This window comes from Notamacropus eugenii, chromosome 1 (genome assembly GCF_028372415.1).
Source record: "Notamacropus eugenii isolate mMacEug1 chromosome 1, mMacEug1.pri_v2, whole genome shotgun sequence".
NCBI classification, from domain to species: domain Eukaryota; kingdom Metazoa; phylum Chordata; class Mammalia; order Diprotodontia; family Macropodidae; genus Notamacropus; species Notamacropus eugenii.
The window spans coordinates 361,219,367-361,246,187 of NC_092872.1; the positions used below are offsets into that span (position 1 = coordinate 361,219,367).

General features: G+C 33.7%; 1 protein-coding gene across 5 annotated transcripts in view; it reads right to left on the minus strand.

Moving 5' to 3' along the window:
• Positions 1-2,472: 2,472 nt before the first annotated feature.
• The window catches only part of VRK1 (VRK serine/threonine kinase 1), a 139,358-nt gene continuing 115,009 nt past the window's right edge, over positions 2,473-26,821 (minus strand). For 3 of the 5 annotated variants that reach the window (XM_072630286.1, XM_072630288.1, XM_072630287.1), the window contains exons 11-14: positions 26,310-26,488; positions 9,227-9,317; positions 8,388-8,471; positions 2,473-2,696 (exon numbers count right to left, since the gene is read on the minus strand). In XM_072630286.1, the coding sequence (XP_072486387.1) occupies positions 2,665-2,696; positions 8,388-8,471; positions 9,227-9,317; positions 26,310-26,488 (386 nt within the window). In that variant the 3' untranslated portion in view covers positions 2,473-2,664. Of the gene's footprint in view, positions 2,697-7,224; positions 7,903-8,387; positions 8,472-9,226; positions 9,318-26,309; positions 26,489-26,821 lie in introns of those variants that run through there. The other 2 variants (XM_072630289.1, XM_072630290.1) reach the window with 2 other exon arrangements.

Consider the following 26,821-nt stretch of genomic DNA (forward strand, 5'->3'; position numbering starts at 1 on the left):
GTATCTCTAATGACTAGGATAGTGCTTTGTATATCACAGGCAATTAATAAATGTTCACTGGTTTGCAATAAGCAAATTCTGTTAGTTTCTCATTAATTCCTACAGTCCTGCCAATACAGTAACACTAGATAAAGTGCCAGAACTTGTTAAAAACAATATGTGAAAAGAAGTTGTTTCCTTAATATTTAACCAACAGGTTTTACTACACTGATGTAATTTGGAAAATTAAAAAGGGTAGGGTACACAAAATATATACCGCATGCATCTTTTTCCTATTTTAAGCCTCAATGCATTTAAAAAATAATTTGAGAGGTGATTTAGATGTTACAAATAAACCTGGGACCATAACATTTCTAATGACTGAAATCTGGTATTCTGCAGAAATCAGTGATACTCTCCTCCCAAATCATGATTTTCTATTTTGTAAATGGGGGCAACTAGGTAGAGTTGCTGGACCTGAAGTCAGGAAGACCTTTTAATTCTAGACTCAGACACTTACTAGCTGTATGTCCTTGGATATGTAATTTAATTTTGTTTGCCTCAGTTTCTTCATTTGTAAAATGAGCTGAAGAAGGAAATAAAAAAACTACTCTAGTATCTCTGCCAAGAAACCCCAAATGGCAGGCACAACTGAAAAACAACTAAACAACAACAAAAATTTTGTAAATGAGTATAAATTAGATTTGGGAGGATTTTAAAATATGAAAATACCAAAGGCAAACATTTATCTCATACAACAGTCTGATATAAAAGCAAAAAACTATTCATAGACCTAAAATCAGGGAAAAATGATTTATGTCCCAATTCTAAATTCTATAACATTTAGAATGGAATTGTTGGAATTATTTAAATACATTAAAAAAATCTCAGTTATATTGTTTTAAATCTCATTAAACATACACAAACACATTCAATATATATATATATATTCAATATTATTTAATTCTGAATCATTAAATCTGCATAGTTGTATATACGCACTAAAATAAGAAAGGCAAATAATCTCATACAGATGTCTTAGAAGGGTATACCTATTTACAAACTATTTCATCAAAGGAGAAATACATCTTAATAAAGCTTCCTCAGATCATCCTAGTTCACAATGAGTTCTCTCAACTGAATATTTCTATAGCATTTATCTCCTATACTATTCATTTAGCAATTAATCACATAACTCTTTATAACTTTTCTAACACTATTATTTAACTTTCTGTATATATATTAGTAATGATAGTTAGCATTTAGATAGCATGTTACAAATTATCTTTTTTGAGCCTAACAACTCTGGGAAGTAGGTGATATTATCCCCATTTTACAAATGAGCAAAGGGAGGCAGATAGAAGTTAAATGACTTATCCACGGTCATACAACTAATAATGGGTTTGAATTTAGGTCTTCCTGATTCCAGGTCCAGTCCTCTATGCACTGCACCAACTAGATGACTGCCTTATCTTCCTAAGTACACTGTACACTCCTCAAGTGCCAGAACTCTTACCATCAGAGTTTTCTTCTATTTTCCACAGTGCCAGCACCCAGCATAGTGTTTGCTGTACACATATTAAGTGTTTACTAAATGGCTTACAAAACTGAATTGTATCAATGCTCACTGAATGTTCACTGATATGACAATAAATTTATATATGAATCAAATAATGTTTAGAATTACCTATTTTTTCTCAAATGCAAGAAATCTTTATTACCTATTTAAATCTCCTATTTTCTTGGCTGACTGATAGGCTGTAGCTATATCTAAGACAAGGTGGTGTTGATTACTTTAATTGATGAACTAAACTAGAATGCTAGGGTTTGGGAGACAGGTTCCTTTTTGCTGCTGACCATAAACAATTCATTTAACACTGCAGTGTATCAGTTTCTCTTTTATGAAATCTGGACAAATATCTGCCTCTACCTTCCCCTTCAACAAGCATTTTGTGAAGATAAATTAACTAAGTCGTGTATGCTATCTAATACCTAGAGGCTTGTGTATTACTATATAAGAGACAATATTAAAGGTAAAAATGATTAAAACAACAATCATAAGCTCTCAACAAAATATCTATTCACTGATTACTAAATTTCAAAGGTATAAATTTACAATAAACTTCAAGGCAAAAAAAATATATATGTTTCAAAAGCCCAAGTATTCTTTACTTGGGAGAAAGACTCCCTTTCAAAATTCTACAGATAATTAAGTCTACCATGGAGGGGAAAAAAAAAACAACCTATACTGGATCAAAATAGAGTTAAGTACATATGAAACACATTACTTTCTCTCCAATATAGTTACGTATATTGAGAATTTTTCCTTGTACAACGCCCAAAGCATCAAATTGCTTCTACAGTGTTTTCTTTTAAAGTAACACCTGCTAACATTTAACTTCAGAAACATAAACATTTTCAGGATGTCACAAAACACATTAAATGATGATATGATTTGAACATTTCATAAATTGGACTTTAAAGCATAACAAATTATATGAAGTATTTATTTTAATAAAAATCTCTAAACACTCTTCAAAGACACAAGAATTTAAAAATATTTCCACCTCCCTTCCTCCCAAGATTCACATGAAAATTAAACACAACACAAGAAAGAAGAAAAGAATCATTATTGAAGAAAGGAGAAAGGAAGCAAATTCAGTATATGGGCTTATTGTATTCATTCTACTTCAGGAGTCTCCTTCTGGTTCTTGAACCTTTAAAATAAGAGAAAAATACAAATTAGAAAACCAAAATACAACCCACAATAATGTCTGAGAAAATTATATTCTTATACAAAATTCCTACACCTTTAATACAAACTACATGGAAGGGTACTAATAATAACTAACATTGATGAAGCCTTGATGAAGGCCTTAAAGTTTTACAAAATGCTAAGAATATTATCTCATTTGATCCTCATGACAACCTTAAGAGTCAAGCATAACAGATATCATTACCTTTTTTTATAGATAAGGAGGGAGGGGAAGAAGTGAGGAAAAGAAAAACAGAAAGGGAGAGGGAGAGAAAGCTAATTTTCTATTCATAGTTTCACCAGCAATTTGAATTACATAGAATACATCTGACTTATAGAGGTGTAAAAAATGGAAGAATTATTTAAAATTAGAATTTATTATAAAATTTAAAAATAAATGCTACAAAATATAAACAGCAGCTCAGAATTAGGTAAGGGGCTACTATTACTATTATGGAAAGAGCAAGGGATTTTAATCCAAATATATTGTCTTAAACCCTGGCAGGATTTGGGGCTGTCCTGAGATGATGAAATCTCTTCCATTGGAATTTATCTGATTCTCCCATAATGAACATTTAGAATAAAAAGACACATTTGATATCATGACAGACTTAACTTGAACACTGAAAATGTACTTTCATTTTAAAATTTTATTGATAAGCTTGGGTTTTACACTACCCATATTTCCCAACATACTCTCTTTCACCCTGCAGAGAGCCATCCCTTATAACAAATTTTTTAAAAAGAGAAGAAAATTAGTTAGGTAAAATTAACCAATAATCAATCAAGATATTACATGAAGTGTCCCAAACCTGAAGTCACTCTCATCTCAAAAAAGACGGGAGGTACATTCTCATATCTATAAATTAGAACCACTCTACTTTTTATGACTTCACAACATTCAATTTATACTGTTTTGCTGTTCTCTTCATTACATTGTTATCTGTCTCTGTCCCCCTCTCCTCCCTCCTTCCATATACATACATACATAGACATATATATGTGTGTGTGTGTGTGTGTGTGTGTGTGTGTGTGTGTGTGTGTGTGTGTGTGTGTGTATATATATATATATATACGTATATATATATATATATATATACACACACACATATTTATTTATTTACTTCTGGTTTGGCTAAGTTTACTTTGTAATAGTTCAGATAAGTCTTTTAATGCTTCTCTGTATTATTCATCATATCCATTGTTTCTTATCGGGCAGTAACATAGTATTACATATATTAAGACACTATTACATATATATCATAAATTTGTCTTTCCACAAGCACTCAAAATACTAATTCCATATCCTTTGTCATTTTGCCAATTTGCTGAAAGTGAAGTGAAAACTCACAGTTGTTTTGATTTGTATTTCTCTTATTAATAGCATTTGGAACACTTTCATATGGTTGTTAATAGCTTACAATTCTCTTTTTGAAAACTGATTGCTCATATCTCTTGACCTCTTATCCACTGGGGAATGGCTTTGGTCTTAACATATTTGCATGAGTTCTCTATATATCTTAGACATAACAAGAGTATCTGATGTAAAGACCTTTCCCGCAACTGGCTACTTCCCTTCTTATCCTAGATACATACACTTTTTTCATGCAAACACTTTACAATATCATATAACTGAAATTATTTATTTTATCTTTTGAGATTGATTGCCTCTATTCCTTGTTTGATTAACGATCTTTCCTTCTGTACTGAAGACATATATCTATTTTGACCTTTCTGTGCCATATGGCATAAGATGCTGATCTAAACCAGAAGTTTTTAATTTGGAATCCATGAAACTTGTTTTCAAAAATTTTGATGAATATATTTCACTAATTGGCTTTCATTGTAATCCTTAGTAATTTTATGCATTTAAAGACTTTGCTATGAGAACAGGTTCATAGGCTTCACCAGACTGCCAAAGGGGTCCATTAAAAATAAAAAAGCTTAAAAGCCCTGATATAAACCTAGGTTCTGCCAAACTATTTTCCACATTTCCTAACAAGTCTTTCCAAATAAGGTGTTCTTCACTTAAGTAATTTATATTCTTGGGTTTGCTGAACAATATAATTGAGCCCAACTAATTCTTCCTTAACTAGTATATTCTGTGGATTTATTTTCCATTTTTTGAACAAGTACCAAATAGTTTTAATGAGTACCGATTTAAGTATAATTTGAGATCTGGAAGTGCTATTTCTTTCATTCCTTTCCCTTACCTTCACATTATTTCCCTTGATATTAAAGATGCTTTTTCTTTCTTATTTGTTATTTATTTTTTCAAGCTCTGTTAAATAATCACTTGGTAGTTTCGTACAGCACTATAAATTCATTTACGCTGTATTGTCATTTGTATTATATTAGCATGACCCAGCCAGGAGCACTGAATAATCCTAGCTAATTTAGGTTAGCATTTTGTACTTATATCTTTATGGGCATTAAATGTACCTTGGTAGACTGAATCAGATTTTTGCCTATTTTGTAGTCATTTTGAATGGGACTTCCATTTCTATTATTTTCTCCTAGATGTATTACAACAATAATACTACAGTATTAGAAAGGCTGTTAATTTCTCTTGGCTTTTGTATTCTACTTTGCTGAAAGTATTGTCTCAACTAGTTTCTTTGCTGATTCTTGATTTGCTACATAGAATATCATGCTACTAGGAAACGAGGATAGTTTTGTCTCTTCTTTGACTGTATTTTTTCTTATTATTGTCAATACTTCAAATTTTCTGTCAAATAAGAGTGGGGAAAAGAATAAGTTTGCTTTACTCCTGCATTTATAGAAAAGCTTCTAAAGTTTCCCCCTGTACATGATGATAGTTTTTGGTTATTGCTATTGTTCGTCCATTATGACATCACAAGCGTGCTATCTTGACTTGCATGTAAAGTGGATTTGAGTGAAGCAAAGTTATGCCAAGTCATCAGCCTTGCTCCCTCCTCCAGAGTCACTGGAGTTCAGTGGCAACACAAAGGTCAAAACAACTGGCGATAACCCAGGATGTAATGGGTGACCTAGGCTTTTCTTAGGAAGAGTATTAGATATGGCTAGGAAGGTAGGGTGATGCCAGGTTGTAAAAGACCTTGATTAAATAGGAGATAGAGAAATCTGAACTTTACTTGAAAGACATTAGGGAGTCACTAAAGTTTTTTGATCAGTAGTTACATGACCAAATTTATGGAAAGGAAGATTATTCTGGGGAAAGAAAATAAGGATAGAATCATTTACTAATAAATTTCTAATGCATAATAAGCTTCTTAAGAGCAGACACTCATTTTGAGTTTTCGTTTTTGTCTTCATATCCCTATTACCAAGCAGAGTGTATGGTGCATGGTAGATGCTTAATAAATGTTTTAGTACTAAGTTGTTCATTCATTCATTCAACAAATGTTGAATGTCTATTCAATGAAAGGTACTTTTTCATGAGCCCCAGGCTAGAGAATGCTCAGTCTCCAGAGCTTGGAATATCCTCTAACATCAAGGCATTTGGAAGAAGGCCCATTACCCATCTCACCAGATGAGGCAGTGGTAAATATAATGGATACAACAAATACTGGTTTCAAGTCTTACCTTATTCTCCCTATTTTAGTCTTGGTTCTTCTTCACTCTTAGAAATATCAACTTGTAAGGGTATATAATAATAATTCTGCCAGATTTTCCTCCACTTTGGGATTTTTGTGTGCCAAATCTGTTCATTTCTCTTTCAGTTCTTTTGAGATTCTCCTTCATATATTCAAAATGTTTCTAATTCATTCACTAAAATAACTGTTTACATTAACTTGGAAATTGCTTTTGAATTTTGAAGAGGAAGTAAAAAAATAGTTTTAAAAATCATCAAAATATCACCTTTCGGTTACATTACCAGGCAAATGACAAATTAGTAATGATCTCCACACATCATGGGAGTAAATGTTTAACAACTAGTTCTCTGAAAATGCAGGACACACTTTTATGTTTAATTTACATTATTAACATTTTCTCCACTACTTTTTTAAGTCAACAAATTTCCCAATATTATATATTTCACAGTCATATTGAAATATCTTTTGCCTTTTTCAAACACTGAGTTTTACACATTTTCTTAATATTTGGAAAGGTTCTGTAATTTTATCAGTAATGGTGAATATCAGAAATGACTATATTTTACATAAAGAACAAAAATAAAACTAATTTCTTTAGAACTTCATAGAATTATGCTTTTCTGGACCATGGGAAATTTGTTGACATTTTGGGTTTTTTTCTTGAAAACTTCTTTGTTTCACCAAATATACTATGCAGTTAATCTCTTTATTTAGTTCTGGTCCCAAAGTTCAAGTTTTTTTAAAAATACTTCAATAACAGCAGGGAGTAAAACATATATATATACATGTATATATGCATACACATATACACTCACACATATATATGGATATGTATATATGTGCATATATATTATAGTATCATTAATCAATTTTTACAATTCTGAAAAAAATAGCACTGACAGTGAATAGACATGATTTTTAAAGTTTATTTTGTGTTGAGGGGAATGAACTTTTAGTTAAAACAATTTCAACTGGTAAAAATTATGTCTCACATAAAAATAAAAATATTAGAGAACTATGTTCTTGAGAACAAACCCAATCACCCCCTCTCTTTTTTAGTGAAAACCTGAACAATACACACTTTGAAAGCTTTCAGAATATGTTCTTACACAATGGACCACCAACTATTCAAAATGAGTTTAGGTATATCAGGGAAATAATACATATTTTAAAATGGTCTAAATAGATATTAAAAGAAAGCTGTTCCCATTTTGCCTTGTATAGCATTCTAAAAGAAACCATGGTGAGCAAAATCTCCCACCATATTATAAACTACAAATTGTGATTGAAAATAAAATTGTTAATGAAGAAAGTGACATTTCTAGAACTACTGATGGAGGTAACTGCACTCTTGAAATACTTTTATGACACTAAATGTGAAAGCCTCAAGACGCAAAATGAATTGTATTATGTACACAGCAAACAAAATGGAAGTATGTCCTTTTTCTACATAAAGTTTTCTTGACCTGGTGAATAATGTTAAATCTTTCTCCTCAGAACATCCCTCTCAAGTAGCTGCCATCACTGTGCCATCTCAGTTGAAGCTTATTTGATTGATGAGCACTTGGATATCAGATTATCTTAACTAGTCTGCGATTTCAGAGAAAAGATAAGTTACTGAGGAAAAATGGACATTTAGATGTGACAAACTAAAGTACTAATATGAATAAGGAAGAGTTTGGTTAAACTTCTCAACTCAGAGTTCTTTCAACTAATTTCAAGGTTTTAATATTAAATATCTGAATTGCTCCCCAACTTCAGAAGTATTTATTCCTATTCTTTCCCCCATACCTTTACTATTTCTTTAGTTAAGAAAAGATATATAAAATTCAGATTTACAACTGAAATTTCAATTAAATAAAATGTTCCTAATTTACTTTGCATGTACAACAGATATGTGCACATGTATAGTTAAGAACAACCATGTATTTCCTATATAGTTATGAAATAATATAAGAACTTAAATATCAACTCTCCTACAATACTCTTGTGTCTAAGCTAAACCTGTCACTTATACCAAAATTTAAGGTATATAATTATTCCTATATTTATTACTAAATTCTTCTTCCACTCACTGTTGTAGCTGCTGCTGCTGCTGCTGCTGCTAGTCTCTGGCTGATATATGCCTCGATGCAATAATCCTTCAAATGTATCACTTTCTACACAGCAAAATGAACAAGACAATGAAGGAGAAGAACAGTGGGAAGATAGAAGCTGGCAACAGGATGTAAAGAGGGAATGTTTACTCTCCTTACCTTTACCCTCCATAGTATTAACTAAATATACCTCCTATATGAGATATCTCAAGTATAAATATGAGTGTTGTTTAAAAGTACAAAAGTATCAGGTAATAAATGAGAAACTGGTTGTGAATGAAAAGTTAGGGATAATGTTCAGGGTATAGGCAGGTTTCATGCAGAGCAAACATCTACCATATCTTCCCACAAAATATCTATGAATGGAAATAATTTGACTATAAGAATACATGGAGTTTTACATAAATTTAGCTTGAATTGTAGCTCTGAAAACACTTTTTGAGATACCTTAAACAACTGATGTTTTTAAAGTAACAATTCAAAGTAATGACAAATATGCTGATAGCACATGTAAGGTGTAAAGGAAAGGAAAGGAAGACTTAGTTTTCTCAAGAGTAAAATGGAGAAAGAACCTACCCTATCTAAACCAAATGGTTATTATGAGAATTAGATCAGAGACTGCATGGGAAAGTATTTTGAAAATTATAAAATGCTATAAATATTTGGTATTTTCACTAAGAAAACTACTTTCACGACAAATCATTTTAACATTATAAGTTAATACGCTCGCATAAACAGATGCTTTCAATGCTTGTCTATGAAGAGAAAATCCAAGTGTCAGTTATGGAAGAAGTAAAGGAAGATTGTGTTCAACTTACGAGTTTGAGATCCCTCCAATATATTTTGACGTGAAATTTCCATGTCTTCAGCATCTGATGATATGCTTTCCTCTACTTCTTTCTTTCGCTTCTAATACGTAAAAAGAAAGAGATATTGGTTTGACAAGTGATAAATGAATAGATAAATTTGCCACATCATAGTAATATAAATAGTATATGTAGCTTGTTGAAAGCATATTATAATCACATCTCTAATCTCTTATCCACATTATCTCTCTAGTATAAGAGCCATCTCAACATTTATACATCAGATTATTCATTTAGCACTTTACTTCATATGAATAAAGAATTGTAGAGCCATCTCAACATTTATACATCATAATTATTCATTTAGCACTTTACTTCATATGAATAAAGGATTGTGCTACCATGCAAAACAAAATACAAATATGTGTTATATAATCTATAAAATATTATTAAATTGATTTTAAAGTTCTGGAAACAAGTCACATAGGAAACATACAATGCATCTCTTTTAAAATACTGTAGCAGAAAGATACTTTTTTTTTTTTTACTGCTAACTCTTTTTATTAACCTTATTTCACACCTGGAGGAGGAAATCACTTTTTATACAAAAATATTATGCATCTACTTGTTTTATCTATCACAAAATATCACTGACTACTCAAATAGAATTATCAAAAGAATTCTAGTCAGCTAAAAATCATTTATAAAGCATTTACTACATGTGTCAGGCACTGGGACAAGTGCTAGGGATAAAAAGAAAGCAAAAATCAGGTTTCTGTTGTCAAAGAGTTCACTTTCTAAAAAAGGGTACAACATGCAACTATGTACAAACAAGATATATACTGAGTATATGAAAAGTAATCTCAGATGGAAGGCAATCTTCTAGGGAAGACATTATTAGTCAGGGAGACTGACCAACAGTAACTTTTAGGTTTTTGTTACAAAAGACTGTCAGTAGAACTCCACCAAGCTTGAATATCAAGCCTTAACATTTTCCTCACAGAATAATGGTTTGTTTAGGTTTAAAGAGAGAGGCCTGCTCCTCAATTCTCAAAAATAGGTTTGATCTTTAAATCTTTTCCCATCTCCTATTTTTTCTTCCAGTTGATTCATATAGTCAAGAGCTAATTTAGACATTCTGTTTTCATTCTTTTCTATTCCTGTTCCTACTACATTTGTATTACTTGGTTCATTTAGTGTCTTACATTTATTCTTTTTGAATTATGTAGGTATAAGAATCACAGAAGAAGTTTCAAAAATTTCTTAGCTTGGATTTTTTTCAATGTGAATTTTAAAATTTAAATGTCTATAATTGCAAATTTTATACCCACTCTATCCCTAATTTTCATAGGAATCTTGTCCATTTACATCATTTGGTAAATAATTCAATACACACAAAATCTCACTATCCCACAGTATAACAAATGTCCTCATTTATATTTTCTAGCAATTAACATTAAGTTAAACTTTATCTGAATTTTTTTTTTTTTGCTTCAGGCCATTTTTGTACAACTATAAAAAAGTCTAACACCTGCTGACAGCACATTGTTATTCTTCCTAATAGCAACCATGGGTTCTATTCCAAAGAGAACTACATAGGAAAGCTGAACTCTATTCAAGCCACATTATCTTAAAACCTCCAAATGGACAGAACTGTTATTATCTGGTATATTACAATTAATCCAACTGTTTCAAAAATATTCTTAAGGTAGCTGTGTAAAGATTAAAATACAGACAGAAATATGTATGTATGTATGTGTATATGTATGTATAATATTCCAAAAGGATATAAATAACAAATGCAAAAATAACAACTTGACTAAGCCTTAAGAAACTTTAAGTGGCATTCATTTAACAGCTCAGTATAGAGAGGTATTACTTTACTAAAATAGCTTTAAGAGTGGTTAGAACTTCACATAACTGATGAGAGAAGGGGAGAGTGCCTTACATCTTTCTTTTTCCAAAGTGTTGCTTCATGATTACCATCTAAACCCTGCTGGGCTGAACAGATTGGTTCGATAATTACATACAATAACTGCAGTGGGCAGGTAACCCTCAGCTGGCACAGGGCAGCTCCCCTGTGAGAACTTCCATATGCAAACTGCACTGATGGAGTGCATTAGGTACATCTTTCCTGCCGGTGCACAGGCCTGATTAACGCCAGCCAAGACTCCAAGGTTAGCATGTCAGCAGATTTGTGATGCATTAGGCAGGAATAAACACAGACACTTTTGTTCATTCTGATCAAAATTAAGGAGGAATATTTCAGCACTGTATTGCTTTCCACACAAGAGAGAATACATTTCTCCAGGTTATAATAGGACAGATTTTAAATACTCATCACCAAAAAAACGTTATACAACAAATTCTACACAAGTGCATAATATATTTACCTTGTTTCAAGTTTATTTAATAAAAATGTAACTTTATTCATCCTGATACAGGTCAATAACGTGGTAATGGAAATCAGACATCATTTATCCAATAAAGGAAACCACATGTATTATAAGCTTCATATGTTAGGTAAAATACAATGAACTCTGCTAATCCACATTTCAAGTATGCATCTTATTCCCAACTTTTCCTTATGCAGGAAGTTTAGACTATTGATTTCCCTAGTTAAAGTCTACAAAAAAAAAAACTTGCATATTTAATAGCAGTATTACGTATCAGTATTAAAATCAATAGAAAGTATCAAATACTGGTTTAACATGCATCTGAGTACAAACCCAAATAAAGATTCTATGATTTATCATTTAAAGTGTGATACCACATTACTTCTCAATTGTCTCAGGCATCAATTAGTAAGTATTCTACTTTGCTTTGTACAGGGAAAGAAACTAAGGTACTTGGAGATTAAACGTCTTTTACAAGTTAAGGATTTAAGTATGGTATGGCTGGATTCATAGTCTATTTGCTCTTCTGTATTAGAAAAACATAGTTAAATATTGTATCATATACACTAAAGAAAAAATAAATGAAAAAGCAAATTAACATCCATATTCTTAAAATCTATTTTACTACTACTAAAACTTCAAGTAAAGATATTTTGTAACTATCTGCAATAGTGCTACATTATAGCTGTGAGACTGTGCTGAAGTAAAATTTGGTTATATTGTAAGTTGCCTATTTTCAGTGGGGAAGTTGGAAGGCAAATTAGTTGTATTTATCAGAAGGATGGCTTACTAAGAGTATGAAGAACTGACTGAAAGAAGAGTTAAATAAAGACAAAGTTGTTTTTAACAGAAAAAAAATAAAAATCCTTGTATGTGTAAACTCCAACTTAATGGGTCAACAGATCATTATTGGGCTGTCTCAATGTTTATGGACTTCCAATCAGACTTGAGAAAGAAGGAAAATGGAAAGATATCTTATGTTGCATATGTCTGAGGAAAAAGATATTTTAACCAAGGAAAAATATGTAAAAATGAGTTAAGGTGGAGAGGGAGGAAGGAAAAGATAATGCACTGAAAAGAGAAAAACATTCTTCCTTTTAATAAAATCAACTTGAAAAGGGCCTTTCTAAAATTTTACAAAAGTGAAGATTAGAAATGAACATTTAAAGTCATTTATTACAAAGAATAACTGCTAACAAAATAAATAGTAATAACACCACTTCTTAGTTGTCTCCCAAATTAGAGAGTAATTCCCAATTTTTTTTCCTGTCTTTGACCTAACATTACGTTCCCAGAACTGCTAATGATTTTGTAAATTGAGGAAAGACCAGTCTTGACATAACACGCCCCCCCCCCCAAAAGAAAAAGGAAAGGAGAGTAATATTTCAAAATTGGTACAGAGGCTCTTTCTCCTACCACTGATTTATGCCTTTCCTTTTGTTTTTAACTTCAAGTTTTCAAATGTATTTCAGGTATTAAGACCTAATTATTAGCTCTGAATACAAACAGAAAAAGTACATAGACTAGCTTTGTTTTTTTCCTTATGTATATATAAGTTAGAGCCCCTTAAATTCACTGTACAAATTACTGCATTCATTTGCAAATTGATGTGTTCTTGAATTAAATGAAAATTATTACAGTCTGAATTTATACATACTCACCTTCCAAGGAAATGATAAAAGAGCTATCTCATTTCTCACACAAAAAGTTTGCAAGATAGGTGGATGAAAGTAGAATCACATTTTACAGGTCAAGAAACCATGGTTTAATTTGCTTACTAGAAGTGTTATAGGAACTCAAACCCAGAACTCTTTACTTTTAGTTCAGTTTTCCTTCTACTAGACTACGCTACCTCCCTATGTGACTCTTTAGTATTTTTACAAACAAGTTTCATATATATTTTTTTTAAACGATGCTAGTAGGGCATACAGCTATAGTGCTACACAATACCATACATACTCTGGTTTCAAGAAACAGAATGAGCTTAGAGGACATAGACCAAAGTCCCTCAAAATGTACATATTATTTAATTGGACATTATGTAATTACAGACTTATTTTAAGAAAAAGGTCATAAAGACATAATTAAAAGAAGAAATGAAAAGGGAACAAAGGGGACAAATTGCAAAATGAACAAATGAAGCAGGAAAATAAAGATATTTTAATATATTTTAATTGAAAAGACCTATTTTTTTAAAAATAAGTTTTAGTGGAAAGGCCCAAAATAAGAAAATAGAAATTTTTTTTCTGTAATAACACATGCCCCCATCTGACATGCCCACAGAAATCTTTTTATATCTATTAATAGAAAAGTATTTTCTCAATGAAGAACTCTGTGAAGCCTAGAGGACCTGTTCCAGAGTCTGGCCCATGCTGTTTAAGAAGACCCAGGTAAATCATTGAAGCTCCCCCAACCTTAGTTTCCTCAACTATAAAATGCAGGTGTTGGACCTCATGGCATCTGAAGCCCTTACAGATCTGAAACCATGACAATCTTGTACTATGACACTAAAACACAGATACGAATGGAAGCCCTTCTTGGATAGCTATCCTCAAGGTATCTATCACTGAATACCTCCTAAGTAAAATGCTTTAAAATAAGATAACCTGAATTCTTCAAAAAATAACATATAGCTAAAATATCAGAGCAGGAAGAGGTCTTAAGGACTATCTATTTTAGAGATGAGAAAATTAAAAGGAAGTTACTTGAATGTGTTCATATCAAATATCCCAAAAGTCTTAGTGCAGTTTTCAGCCATGTACAGTCAATAAATGGCACAACAAGGACTTGAACCTAGGTCTCTTGAATCTAAGACCAGAGTCTTTTCTACTACGTTATGCCTATTCATGAACTCAAATATGCCAATTTCCAATACAGTTAAGTCAATATGTACATTTTTTTCTATGTTCTAAATTCATTCATTCAACAAAAATTTGAAAACCATTATGCAGAAGTGAACCTGGATTTCACAAAGGCTTATTCAAGCCAAGCAAAAGTTCCCACAATCCATGTCACTGGAAGATATTCAAGGAGTCCTACTCAATATGGAATTTCACTTTAGCATGATGATCCAATTTCCATAAAATAGCATTAAATGGTCAATTCTAGATTACTCAGAAGCCTTTCTGTAGTTTTTCACTTAAAGCTCTCTTTACTGCTCTCTGCCTTTTAGCCAATTTTACTGCTTTCTACCTCCACAAGAGATTAAGTAGGAAGAAATAGAAAAATTCAAATTATTCAATGTTGCTTCTCATTAACAACTCTTACAAAAAGCCTGATGGTAGAATACATAGAAATAATATTTAAACTGAAGGCTTTGCATCAGCTGCGAATTTTCATCACTTGTGTTACTTCCATTACCCTATTTGGAAACATCACCAAAATAATTGTTTATTGGAATAAGTGTGAATTAAAAAACATAGGTCTATAACTTGTAGGCTCTGCCAGAACGTTATCGTGGGAAAACTCTCTACTGGCTGGCAGCCAGGTAATGTTGTTCCATAGACATGAAAATGCTTTTGGGCAAATGTAAGCTACCCTGAATTCACAACATAGCATAATTTGTCTAATGATGCTATTAAGTGGTTTATTACTAAACAGTTATATTACTTCAAGTTTCCTTTAATTCTGTACCCCACTGATGTGATGCTATTGATAGGAAACAGGAAAGCTTTGAAGGGGGTAGGGGAAATAATGAGTAGTCTTGGACCTGTTGAGTTTGAGATGACTATGAGACATGCAGGAAGGGTCTAACAGACAGCTGGTGAAGGAACAGAGCTTAGGAAAGAGGCTAAAGCTGACAATGTACAATCTAGGTGCACAGAGATGACAATGAACCCCAAGGAGCTGATGAGATCAACGAAAGTGTGGAAGTAGAAGAAGAGATGAAGTATAGAGCAGTACAAAGAGCAGCAGAATTACAGTCAGGAAGATCAGGGATCAAATCCTATCTCAGAAACTGTTTTATCCTGAGCAAAGCATTTAACTACTCATCCTCAGTTTTATCTCTAAAATGAAAGAGGCTGTTAAGGCCTTTTTTAGTTCTAGATCTATGAACCCCATAGGAAAAGAGGGCACTGGACAGAAAATTAAGGTGACAATTAAGGTTCAATATATGACTGATGGTAGAGCAAAGGAGACTGAGAAAGAATAGCCAGAAGCAGAATGAGGGGGTAGCAATGACAGAGACCCAGACGGGAGTGTCCAAGAAGAATAAGAAGGACTAAGACTGGGATGGGGAAAGCAATTAAGATACCACTGATAATTTTAGAGAGTGGTTGTTGTCATCCTTTATTTTTGAAGAAATTTCAGTTAAGTGATGAGGTCAAAAGACAAACTGAAAGGTGTAAAGGAGTGGCAGGAGTGGAGGAAGCAATGAGTGCAAACGGCTTTTTCTAGGACTTTAGAAAGAAAATCAGATATATAGCATGACAGCTTAAGAGAAAACCTGAATATGTTTGTAGGTAGCAAGAAATAAACTAGTAGATTATGGAAAGAAAGGTAGCATGATTCTGCAGATAATCTCATAGAGGAGGTGAAGGGGAAGGGTCTAAGAGTACAATGACTGAGTTATGCTTCTAAATGTCATTCAAACCCTATATTTACTTTCTCTTCCAGGAGGAACAATGAGCTCCTTAGAGAAAAGATGCTATATAATTGCATAATAATAACTAACTGGCTGTGTGGCCCAATACAAGTCACTTAACCTCTTGAGTTTTAACTTCCTCATGTGTAAAATGATTTATCTCAAAGATGCTGCAAAGAATAAATAAGTGTAAAGTACTTGGTAAAATATATAGTACTACACAACGGTTCAGTAATAAAGTAAAATTGAAAGGGTGAACATCCTATTACCAACTCTATATCTTCAAGTTCCTTAGGAAGCTCTATATAGATTTTAAAGGGGAGAAAAAATATTGAAAGTTATAAAAGTTAGAAACTGAGAAACCCAATATTTCTAAAAACAAACATGAAAACCAAACTTTCTTTACGGATTAGCTGGCATTTGTTTCAGGTAATGATAGCTATCATTAATATAGCACTTCAAAGTTTGTACAGTACTTTATTTGATCCTTCCAACAACCTTGTGAGAACATGGACTCACTCATTTTACAGACAACAGAAAACTGAGAAAGATTAAGTGACTTGCCCATGGTCACACAGCTAGTTAAGTGTCTCAAACTCAAGTCATTCTGACTTTCCAGCAGGTTCTAGACCATACATATGTCTCAGAACATTATATTTCAAAAAGCAAAACAGCTGGGGTTGTGTCAAAGAATAACTTACCCGGAAAAGCTGAGTATAATCCTGAATAAAAAAAAAAATGGATATTTGATGAACTGAAAGACTTTCAGGCATTTGTAACAAAAAAAAAATACCTCAATGGAAAATCTGATATAAAAGATTCAGAAGAAATATAAGGAAAATATTAAAGACTAATTATAAGGCACTCATTAAGGTCAAACTGTTTGCTTATCATATATGTTAAAATATTATCAGTATTCTTAAAATTATTATCACTACTAACATAGACTGAAAGAAAGGTTGAGGCTGAGTTGTGCATGATGGAGTGATATTAAAAAAACAAAATTGGGTCCAAAAAGCTAAAAAGGAACAATTATATTATAAAAATGAGGAATTGAAGGAAAAGCTAAAACAGAGAAAAAGCAGGTAGGAGTGGAGAGCTGGTAACATTGGAAACTTACTCTCATCTGGGTCAAAGAAGAAAAAACACATGCATCTGGAAGGGTATAAAAGTCTTCTGAACATGCAGAGAGTTGAAAAAACTAGGTGACAGGGTGAGGGAGGAACTTTCAGAGAAGTGTGTGGATTGAAATTACGGGTTGGGCAGAGGAGGGAATGGGGGGAAATTAAGGTAACAGAGATAGTGTAAAAAGAAAAGTCAAGAAAGAAAATGGTTTAAAAAAAACCAAGATGGAGGGACATTTATAGATAGTAATAGTAATAGAGTTAACAGTTGAGCAAGTTATGGTATATGGTTGTGATGGAAAACTACTGTGCTATATATAAGAAATGATGAGTTCAATGATCTTAGAAAGGCATGGAAAGACTTGCACAAAATGATGAAGAATGAAGTGAGTAGAACCAAGTGAACACTATATGGTAACAGCAATATTATTTTTAAGAATGACAGAGCAAGGAGCCAAGATGGCGGAGTAGAAAGACGCACATACACATAGCTCCGAACCTACAGCCCATAGAACATCTGTAAAAAAGAATTCCCGGTGAATTCTGGAACAGCAGAGGCCACAGAAAGGTGGAGCTGAGGAGATTTCTGTTCCAGAGAGCCCTGCAAACCTCTTGCAAAAGGTCTGTCGCACTGCGGACGCAGAGTCCAGCCCAGCCCTGCCGTGGCCACGCAGCACTGAGAGGAGCAGATCCGAGCAGACTTCAGGGACAAAATCTCCAGCGGCTGCATGGGTCCCTCCACCCACAGGTGATGGGGGTCGGTGAGAGGGTCTCTTTGGCGGGTCGAGAGAGGAGTGGGGTGCCCCCACAACTCAGGCCCCCTCGGGAGGCAACAGCGGAGGCGGGAGCAGACAAGGGCTCTCAAAGGAGGCAGGAGCTAGGAGCCATTGTTGAAGGTCTCTGCAAAAACCCCCTGAGAGAACTGAGCCCCGTTTGGCGGCCCTGCCCCCACCTGAGCACCTGAACTTGATCTCACACTGAACAGCAGCCCTGCCCCCACCCAAAGCCCTGAGGCTGGGATGCAGCATTTGAATCTCAGACCCCAAGCTCTGGCTGGGAGGATCTGGAGGCAAAGTGGGTATGGAGAGGACACTCAGAAGTCAAGTCACTGGCTGGGAAAATGCCCAGAAAAGGGAAAAAAAATAAGACTATAGAAGGTTACTTTCTTGGTGAACAGGCATTTCCTCCCTTCCTTTCTGATGAGGAAGAACAATGCTTACCATCAGGGAAAGACACAGAAGTCAAGGCTTCTGTATCCCAGCCCACTCAATGGGCTCAGGCCATGGAAGAGCTCAAAAAGGATTTTGAAAATCAAGTTAGAGAGGTGGAGGAAAAGCTGGGAAGAGAAATGAGAGACATGCAGTCAAAGCATGAACAGCAAGTCAGCACCCTGCTAAAGGAGACCCAAAAAAATGTTGAAGAAAATAACACCTTGAAAAATAGGCTAACTCAATTGGCAAAAGAGGTTCAAAAAGCCAATGAGGAGAAGAATGCTTTCAAAAGCAGAATTAGCCAAATGGAAAAGGAGGTTCAAAAGCTCACTGAAGAAAATAGTTCTTTAAAAATTAGAATGGAACAGATGGAAGCTACTGACTTTATGAGAAACCAAGAAATTACAAAACAAAACCAAAAGAATGAAAAAAATGGAAGATAATGTGAAATATCTCACTAGAAAAACAACTGACCTGGAAAATAGATCCAGGAGAGACAATTCAAAAATTATGGGACTACCTGAAAGCCTTGATCAAAAAAAGAGCCTAGACATCATCTTTCATGAAATTATAAAGGAAAACTAACCTGACATTCTAGTACCAGGGGGCAAAATAAATATTGAAAGAATTCACCAATCACCTCCTGAAAGAGATCCAAAAAGAGAAACTCCTAGGAACATTGTGGCCAAATTCCAGAGTCCCCTGGTCAAGGAGAAAATATTTCAAGCAGCTAGAAAGAAACAATTCAAGTATTGTGGTAATACAATCAGGATAACACAAGATCTAGCAGCTTCTACATTAAGGGATTGAAGGGTGTGGAATAGGATATTCCAGAAGTCAAAAGAACTAGGACTAAAACCAAGAATCACCTACCCAGCAAAACTGAGTATAATACTTCAGGGGAAAAAATTGGTCTTTCAATGAAATAGAGGACTTTCAAGCATTCTTGATGAAAAGACCAGAGCTGAAAAGAAAATCTGACTTTCAAACACAAGAATGAAGAGAAGCATGAAAAGGTGAACAGCAAAGAGAAGTCATAAGGGACTTACTAAAGTTGAACTGTTTACATTGCTACATGGAAAGACAATATTTGTAACTCTTGAAACTTTTCAGTATCTGGGTACTGGGTGGGATTACACACACACACATGCACACACGCACACACACACAGAGACAGAGTGCACAGAGTGAACTGAAGAGGATGGGATCATATGTTAAAAAAATGAAATCAAGCAGTGAGAGAGAAATATATTGGGAGGAGAAAGGGAGAAATGGAATGGGGCAAATTATCTCTCATAAAAGAGGCAAGCAAAAGACTTATTAGTGGAGGGATAAAGAGGGGAGGTGAGAGAAAAACATGAAGTTTACTCTCATCACATTCCACTAAAGGAAGGAATAAAATGCACACTCATTTTGGTATGAAAACTTATCTTACAATACAGGAAAGTGGGGGATAAGCAGGGTGGGGGGGATGATGGAAGGGAGGGCATGGGGAGGAGGGAGCAATTTGAGGTCAACTCTCATGGGGAGGGACAGGATCAAAAGAGAGAACAGAAGTAATGGGCGACAGGATAGGATGGAGGGAAATATAGTTAGTCTTATACAACATGACTATTATGGAAGTCATTTGCAAAACTACACAGATTTGGCCTATATTGAATTGCCTGCCTTCCAAAGGGAAAGGGTGGGGAGGGAGGGAGGTAAAGAAGTTGGAACTCCAAGTTTTAGGAACAACTGTCAAGTACTGTTCCTGCCACTAGGAGATAAGAAATACAGGTAAAGGGGTACAGAAAGTTATCTGGCCCTACAAGACAAAAGAGAAGATGGAGACAAGGGCAGAGAGGGATGATACAAGAGAGAGCAGATTGATGATAGGGGCAATTAGAATGCTCGGTGTTTTGGGGGGGGGAGAAAAGGGGAAAAAATTTGGAACCCAAAATTTTGTTAAAATGAATGTTAAAAGTTAAATAAAAAAAAAAGTTAAAAAATAAAAAATAAAAAAATAAAAAAAAAGAATGACAGAGCAATTAAATTTTGAGTATCATAAATGCACAAATTAAAAATAAAGGATATATGAAGACATAAGAAAGACATATCCAGAGAACGAACTGATAAATATTAGTATATACAGATATGCATATATATGAAAATGCATTTTTTGTTCCATGAATTGAAAATAAAATAAATTTGTAATTTAAAAAAAAAGCAGCCAAGAAGAAGACTTGGTGCACTCTTGATGTTTAAATGGTGGATCACAATGAGCAACTCAGGCAAGATAACTCCACTCAGTTGAACCATTTTGAGGGGTGCTAAATAATAATCCTTATTGAAGATCCTTCTCCTGCTGTGGCTAAGTAAATTTCTTTTGGTAACTGTTTGATTTTTGTTCCAGTGTTGATCCCAAACTAACAGGGGAGAAGGAATAGACGGCAAAGCTACACTACTTGGGGAACCTAATCTCCCCCACTCTGAACTTGATAAATCTAACCTCAAAATAAACAAGAAAGAAGTATAGAAGAGAACAAAACAGAATAGAACAGAATTCTGGAAAAGGAAGATATGATAGACCTCTGGAGAAAACTGAAAGGGGATAGAAAGGAATACACCTATTTTCTCAACAGTACATGGCACATACACAAAAACTGACCATGCGTTAAGGCATAAAATCCTCACAATGCAGTGCATAAAGGCAGAGATAGTCAATGCATCCTTTTCAGATCATGATGTAACAAAAATTATATATAATAAAGGGCCATGGAAAGACACACCAAAAATTAACTGGAAACTAAATAATCTAATCTTAAAGAATGAGTGAGTCAAACAATGAATCAAAGAAACAATGAATAACTTCATTCAAGACAATGACAATAACGAGACAACCTACCAAAACTTATGGGATACAGCAAAAGCACTTCTTAGGGGGAAGTTTTATATCACTGAAAATTTACATGAATAAAACAGAAAAAGAAGAGATCAATGAATTGGGCATGGAACTAAAAAAGCTAGAAAAATAATAAATTGAAAATCCCCAAGTAAATACCAAATTAGAAATACTGAAAACCAAAAGAGAGATTTAAAAAATTGAAATTAAGAAAACTATTGAACTAATAAATAAAACTAAGAGTTCATTTTATTAAAAAAAAATTGATAAACCTTTGGTCAATTTGATTAAAAAAATAAAAGAAAAAAGAAAACCAAATTACCAATGTCAAAAACCATGAAAAGGGTGAACTAACGTCCAATGAAGAGGAAATTAAAACAAAGATTAGAAATGAATTTGACAACCTTAGTAAAATAGATGTATATTTACAGAAATATAAATTGCCCACATTAACAGAAGAGAAGGTAAAATACTTAAATAACCCCATCTCAGAAAAAGAAATTAAACAAGTCATTAATAGGTAAAAATCTCCAGGAAAAATCTCCTAGGAAAAAATCTCCAGAGCCAGATATAGTTACAAGTGATTTCTATCAAACATTTAAAGAACAGTTAATTCCAATACCATATAGACTATCTGGGAAAACTGGCAAAGAAGGGGTCCTACCAAATTCTTTTTATGATACAAATATGGTTCTGATACCTAAACTGGGAAGAGCCAAAGCAGAGAAAGAAAATTATAGTCCAATTTCCCTAATGAATATATATGCAAAATTTTAAATAAGATATTAGCAAAAAGATTACAGTAACTTATCATGAGAATAATACACTTTGATCAAGTTTATACCAAGAATTTATACCAGGAAGGCAGGGCTGATTCCATATTAGGAAAACTATCAGCATAATTGATCATATCAACAACAAACTAACAGAAACCATATGATTATCTCAATAGTTGCAGAAAAAGTTTTTGACAAAATACAACACAAAATACAACATTGAAAACAATGGAGAGAATAGGAATAAATGGAGCATTCCTTAAAATAATAAGTAGTATATACTTAAAACCAACAGTAAGCATTATATGTAATAGGGATAAGCTAGATGCATTTCCTATAAGAGTGGGGGTAGAACAAGAATGTCCATTAAGACTACTGTTTTTCAATATGGTAATAGAAATGTTAGCTTGAGCAATAAGAAAAAGAAACTGAAGGAATTAGAAGAGGCAAAGAAGAAACTAAGTTATCACTCTTACAGACAATATAATGATATACTTAGAGAATCCTAAGGAATCAAGTAAAAAACTACTTGAAATAATAAACAACTTTGGCAAAGTTGCAGGATACAAAATGAACCCACATAAATAATCTGCATTTCTATATATTACTAACAAAGCCCAACAGCAAGAGATAGAAAGAGAAATTCCATTTAAAGTTATGGTAGGCACTACAAAAAATAACTGTCAAAACAAATTCAGGGACTATATGAACACAATTACAAAATACTTTTCACACAAATAAAGTCAGATCTAAGTAAGTGGAAAAACAGCTGCTTGTGGGAAGGCCAAGCTAATATAATAAAAATGACAATTCTGCTTAAATTAATTTACTTATTCAGTGCCATACCAATCAAACTACCAAAAAATTATTTTATAAAGCTAGAAAAAATGTCAAAATTCATCCTGAAGAACAAAAAGGTCCAGAAAATCAAGGGAATTAACGAAAAAATATGCTAGGGAAGGTGGACCCAGATGGGTTCAGAGGAGAATGTGAGGCTGGTGACTTTGCATAGCCCTCCCTTATTTAAATCTAATTCACTTGCATGTCACCTCCCTGATGTCATGGTCCTCTTTGAGAATGAAGTACAAACAGCAAAACAAGCAACAGCAATCTTCCTTTTCACCACAGCAGCTTTCTACAGTCAGAATTTTTTTCTGCTGCTTGCTCATTTTCCCAGTCTATTTCTTGACTTAACTCTTTGTTAAAGTAATGTTCTGCTTCCAGGGTGGAGGGTACACTGTCCCCACCTACAGGGGTTTTGTGCAGCTATTTTCCAGAGATATTTCTAGGGACCTGTAAGTTTTCAGTTCTTCCAAGGTGGTATGATCTAAGGAGAGGTGTGTTTACTACTCCCTTGACTTTTGCTCTGGTCTGTGAGTGATCACAAGCACTGTTTTCTGCTCTGGAACTGTGATGAGATCCCTGGCTCCACTGCAGCTACAAGCTCTGATGTACTAGTGCTCCTCTTAGCCCTGGGACTGCACCCAAGACTGAATGTAGATCCGAGTACGGGCAAAGCAACAGATTCCTGCCTCTGTGCTAGCAAAGAGACCCCAGTAATCTCCTTGCAACCAGTTGTCTGACCCCCTTACTATCTGTGAGCTGAGAGCACCAGAAGCAGCTGCTGCCAATAGCTGGGGTTCAAATCTGTGCTGGCACAGGCTGCACTGGACTGTGCTCCACTCTCACCCACGTGAGATAGACCTTTTCTACTGACTTTCTCACTTGTCTTTGGCTGGAAAAGTATTTCACTCCATACTTTTATGGGCTTTGCTGATTCACAAATTCTTTTATGGCATTATTTATAGATGTTTGGTGAGGTTTTGGGGAGGGTTCAAGATGAGTTGATGTTTTTTCTCCACCATTTTGGCTCTGTTCACCTATTTTATTCTTTATAGCTAGTATCTAGTTAAGTGATATGATCTGAGTAGAAAATAATTTACAAAAACCACAGTGGTAATAGTTGGAAGGAAGTCTGTGTACAAAACCAGGAACAAAAGAGATGGGCCAATAATGCAGCAAAAGTGATGCATAGTTAGTCTATCAGTCAATAAATATTTATTAAGGGCTTACTTTGTGCCAGGCACTGTGCTAAGCACTAAGGATACAAAGAAGGGCAAAAGATAGTCTGTGCTCTCAAAGAACTCTCAGTAAAATGGTGATACATAACAACTATAAATTAGAGATAAGGAACAGAGGGAAGACACTAGAATTAAGGGGGACTAGGAGAGGCTTTCTGTAAAAGGTGGGATTTTTAGCTAGGATCTGAAGGAAGTCAGAAGGCAGAGATGAAGGAGAGCATTCCAGGCATGGGGTACAGCGGGTAAAAAAGTCTACAATCCAGAGATGGAGTTTCTTGTTCAAGCAAGGAGGCCAGTGTCACTGGATTGCAGAGTACAAGAAGGGGTATAAGACTAGAAATATATGGGGGTGCTCGAAGGGGAAATTATGAAAGGCTTTGAACACCAAACAGAGGATTTTATAATTTATCCTAGAAAGAGAGTCACTGGAGTTTATTAAATAGGGACATGACATGGTCAGACCTACGTTTTAAAAAGATCAGTTGAGTGAGGGGAGAACTGAAGTGGGGAGAGGCTGGTTTCCATGAAATATTAGGAAAAAAAAAAAGAGGAAGGTCTTGATGAGTAGATAACATATGAAAAAGCATCTACAGAGAGATATGGGCAATAGCAAATAATATAAAATGAAAAATCATGGAGGAGTTGTGACCCACACCAACAAAACATATAGCCACATAGGTGAGATCACTTATTCACTTCTATATAGTCCAAATAAGTATAATCCATAGTTCCTTAGCTAAATTTATTGACTTTTTTTGCCAAAAGGGGTATAGTAGCTTTCTAGCCCTTAGTATAATTTTGAGCATCTTTTAATACAGTGCATTGTCTCAAAGAAAAGGTCATGTGTGTATATAATATATGCAAATTTGTATATCATATATACTATACATTACTATATGTCATAATAATATATTATACAAACGCACATAATATATACATAAACACACTCTTTCCACAAAAGTCCTATTCTAATATCTCATCACTGTATGGTGGTAACCTTATGTTTTCAAATGTTGTGCTACCAGGGGACAAATTCTGGCAGGTACTAAACCAAGTGTGTCAAGTATGTCCGTGTTTCAAGGAACTGCCTAGACAGGTTCAGAAAGAACCTCACTAAGTTAGCCATAGAGAGATTACTTTTCTTAAACTACATTAGGAGGAAAGCACTTACAAGTAGTATTTTATTTTATTGTGCTGATATCCCTAGCACAGTGTCTGACGCATAGTAGATACTCAATATTTAAATGATTCTGAAAAAAACTCAAAAAGACTGAATCCTTCTAAGGAAGGAGGACCTACATCAAAGACATTACTGATCCCCAAACTACTTAAGTAAATAAATGAAGTAAATAAACAATACAGATTCACTCTTTAAAAAAACAAAAAAAAAGCAGATCCAGAGAAATATTTGCATTCCCCATAAGATTTCAATAAAAATAGCTCAAAGTGCTCAATACTGACTCCATTTAGTCTACAAGTCTCTTTCAAGAATTGCCTCTTTAAATATAAAACTATACAGTGATTTGTCTTTGATGAACACAAAATATTAAAGAACAAATGATGAACATTCCTACAAGAGAAAAAGGAAAAACAAGAAGCAAGACAAGAAGGAAGGAATAGTTCAGGAGAACTAATACATATACAGACAGTAATGAATTTCTAAGAAGGTCACCAAAGTCTCTGTCATTGCAAGGGTGCTGAATTCAACCTAAATGTTAGGACCTTCAATTTTAGTGAAGAGGTAAATAAGAATATAACAATTTCTGTAATATTAAACCTAGTAAGTAACTCTCTGTATATAGAGTTATCTGTTAAACAAATGATTATGGATAATTACATAGGAATATTAAGGTAGCAAGTACCTCCTCTTACAAATAATAAAAATAAAGATTTAGCTAGTCAATAACATATTTATTAAAGAAAAAACAATTAAATCTCTCATTTTCCCACAGTGTTTCTACAGCTATGAGGGCTAATTTCAAAACCATCAATAACTATTTTTAAACACACAAAAAATCATTTATCTCATAAGAGAAATTACCTTTGGTCCTTTTTTTGTTAGCAAATCTCCATTTTCCAAGATACCCAAGTCCAGTTTGCCATCATCCTTATTTCCTGTAGCCTTGAGCCCTTGCAAAAGAATTTCTCGTAAATTCTGATAATGAGGTTTTTCTGTGTAGCCCAATAATTTCACTTCTTCCATATATTTAGCAATTTCATCTAAAATAAAAATAAATTATATTTTTCTTTTTTAGCTTATTCATCTTTACTATAACCAATGAAATCATTTGCTAACATAACTAAATTTATTATATTTTTAAACATAACTAAATTAATTACATTTAGAGCTCTATAGTCCAAAGATGTTGAAGGCATTAATACATGTGAAAAAAATTTTCTGATTTTTTAAAATCCACTTACTGAGAGAAAAGTATAATTTGGAGTCAGGAACTGTAGGGTCACTAAATTAAGAAAAATATATTTTCCTATACATTCTTTAAAAAAAAAATGTTACATTTGTAACATCAATACAAAGAAGATTATTAAAAACAC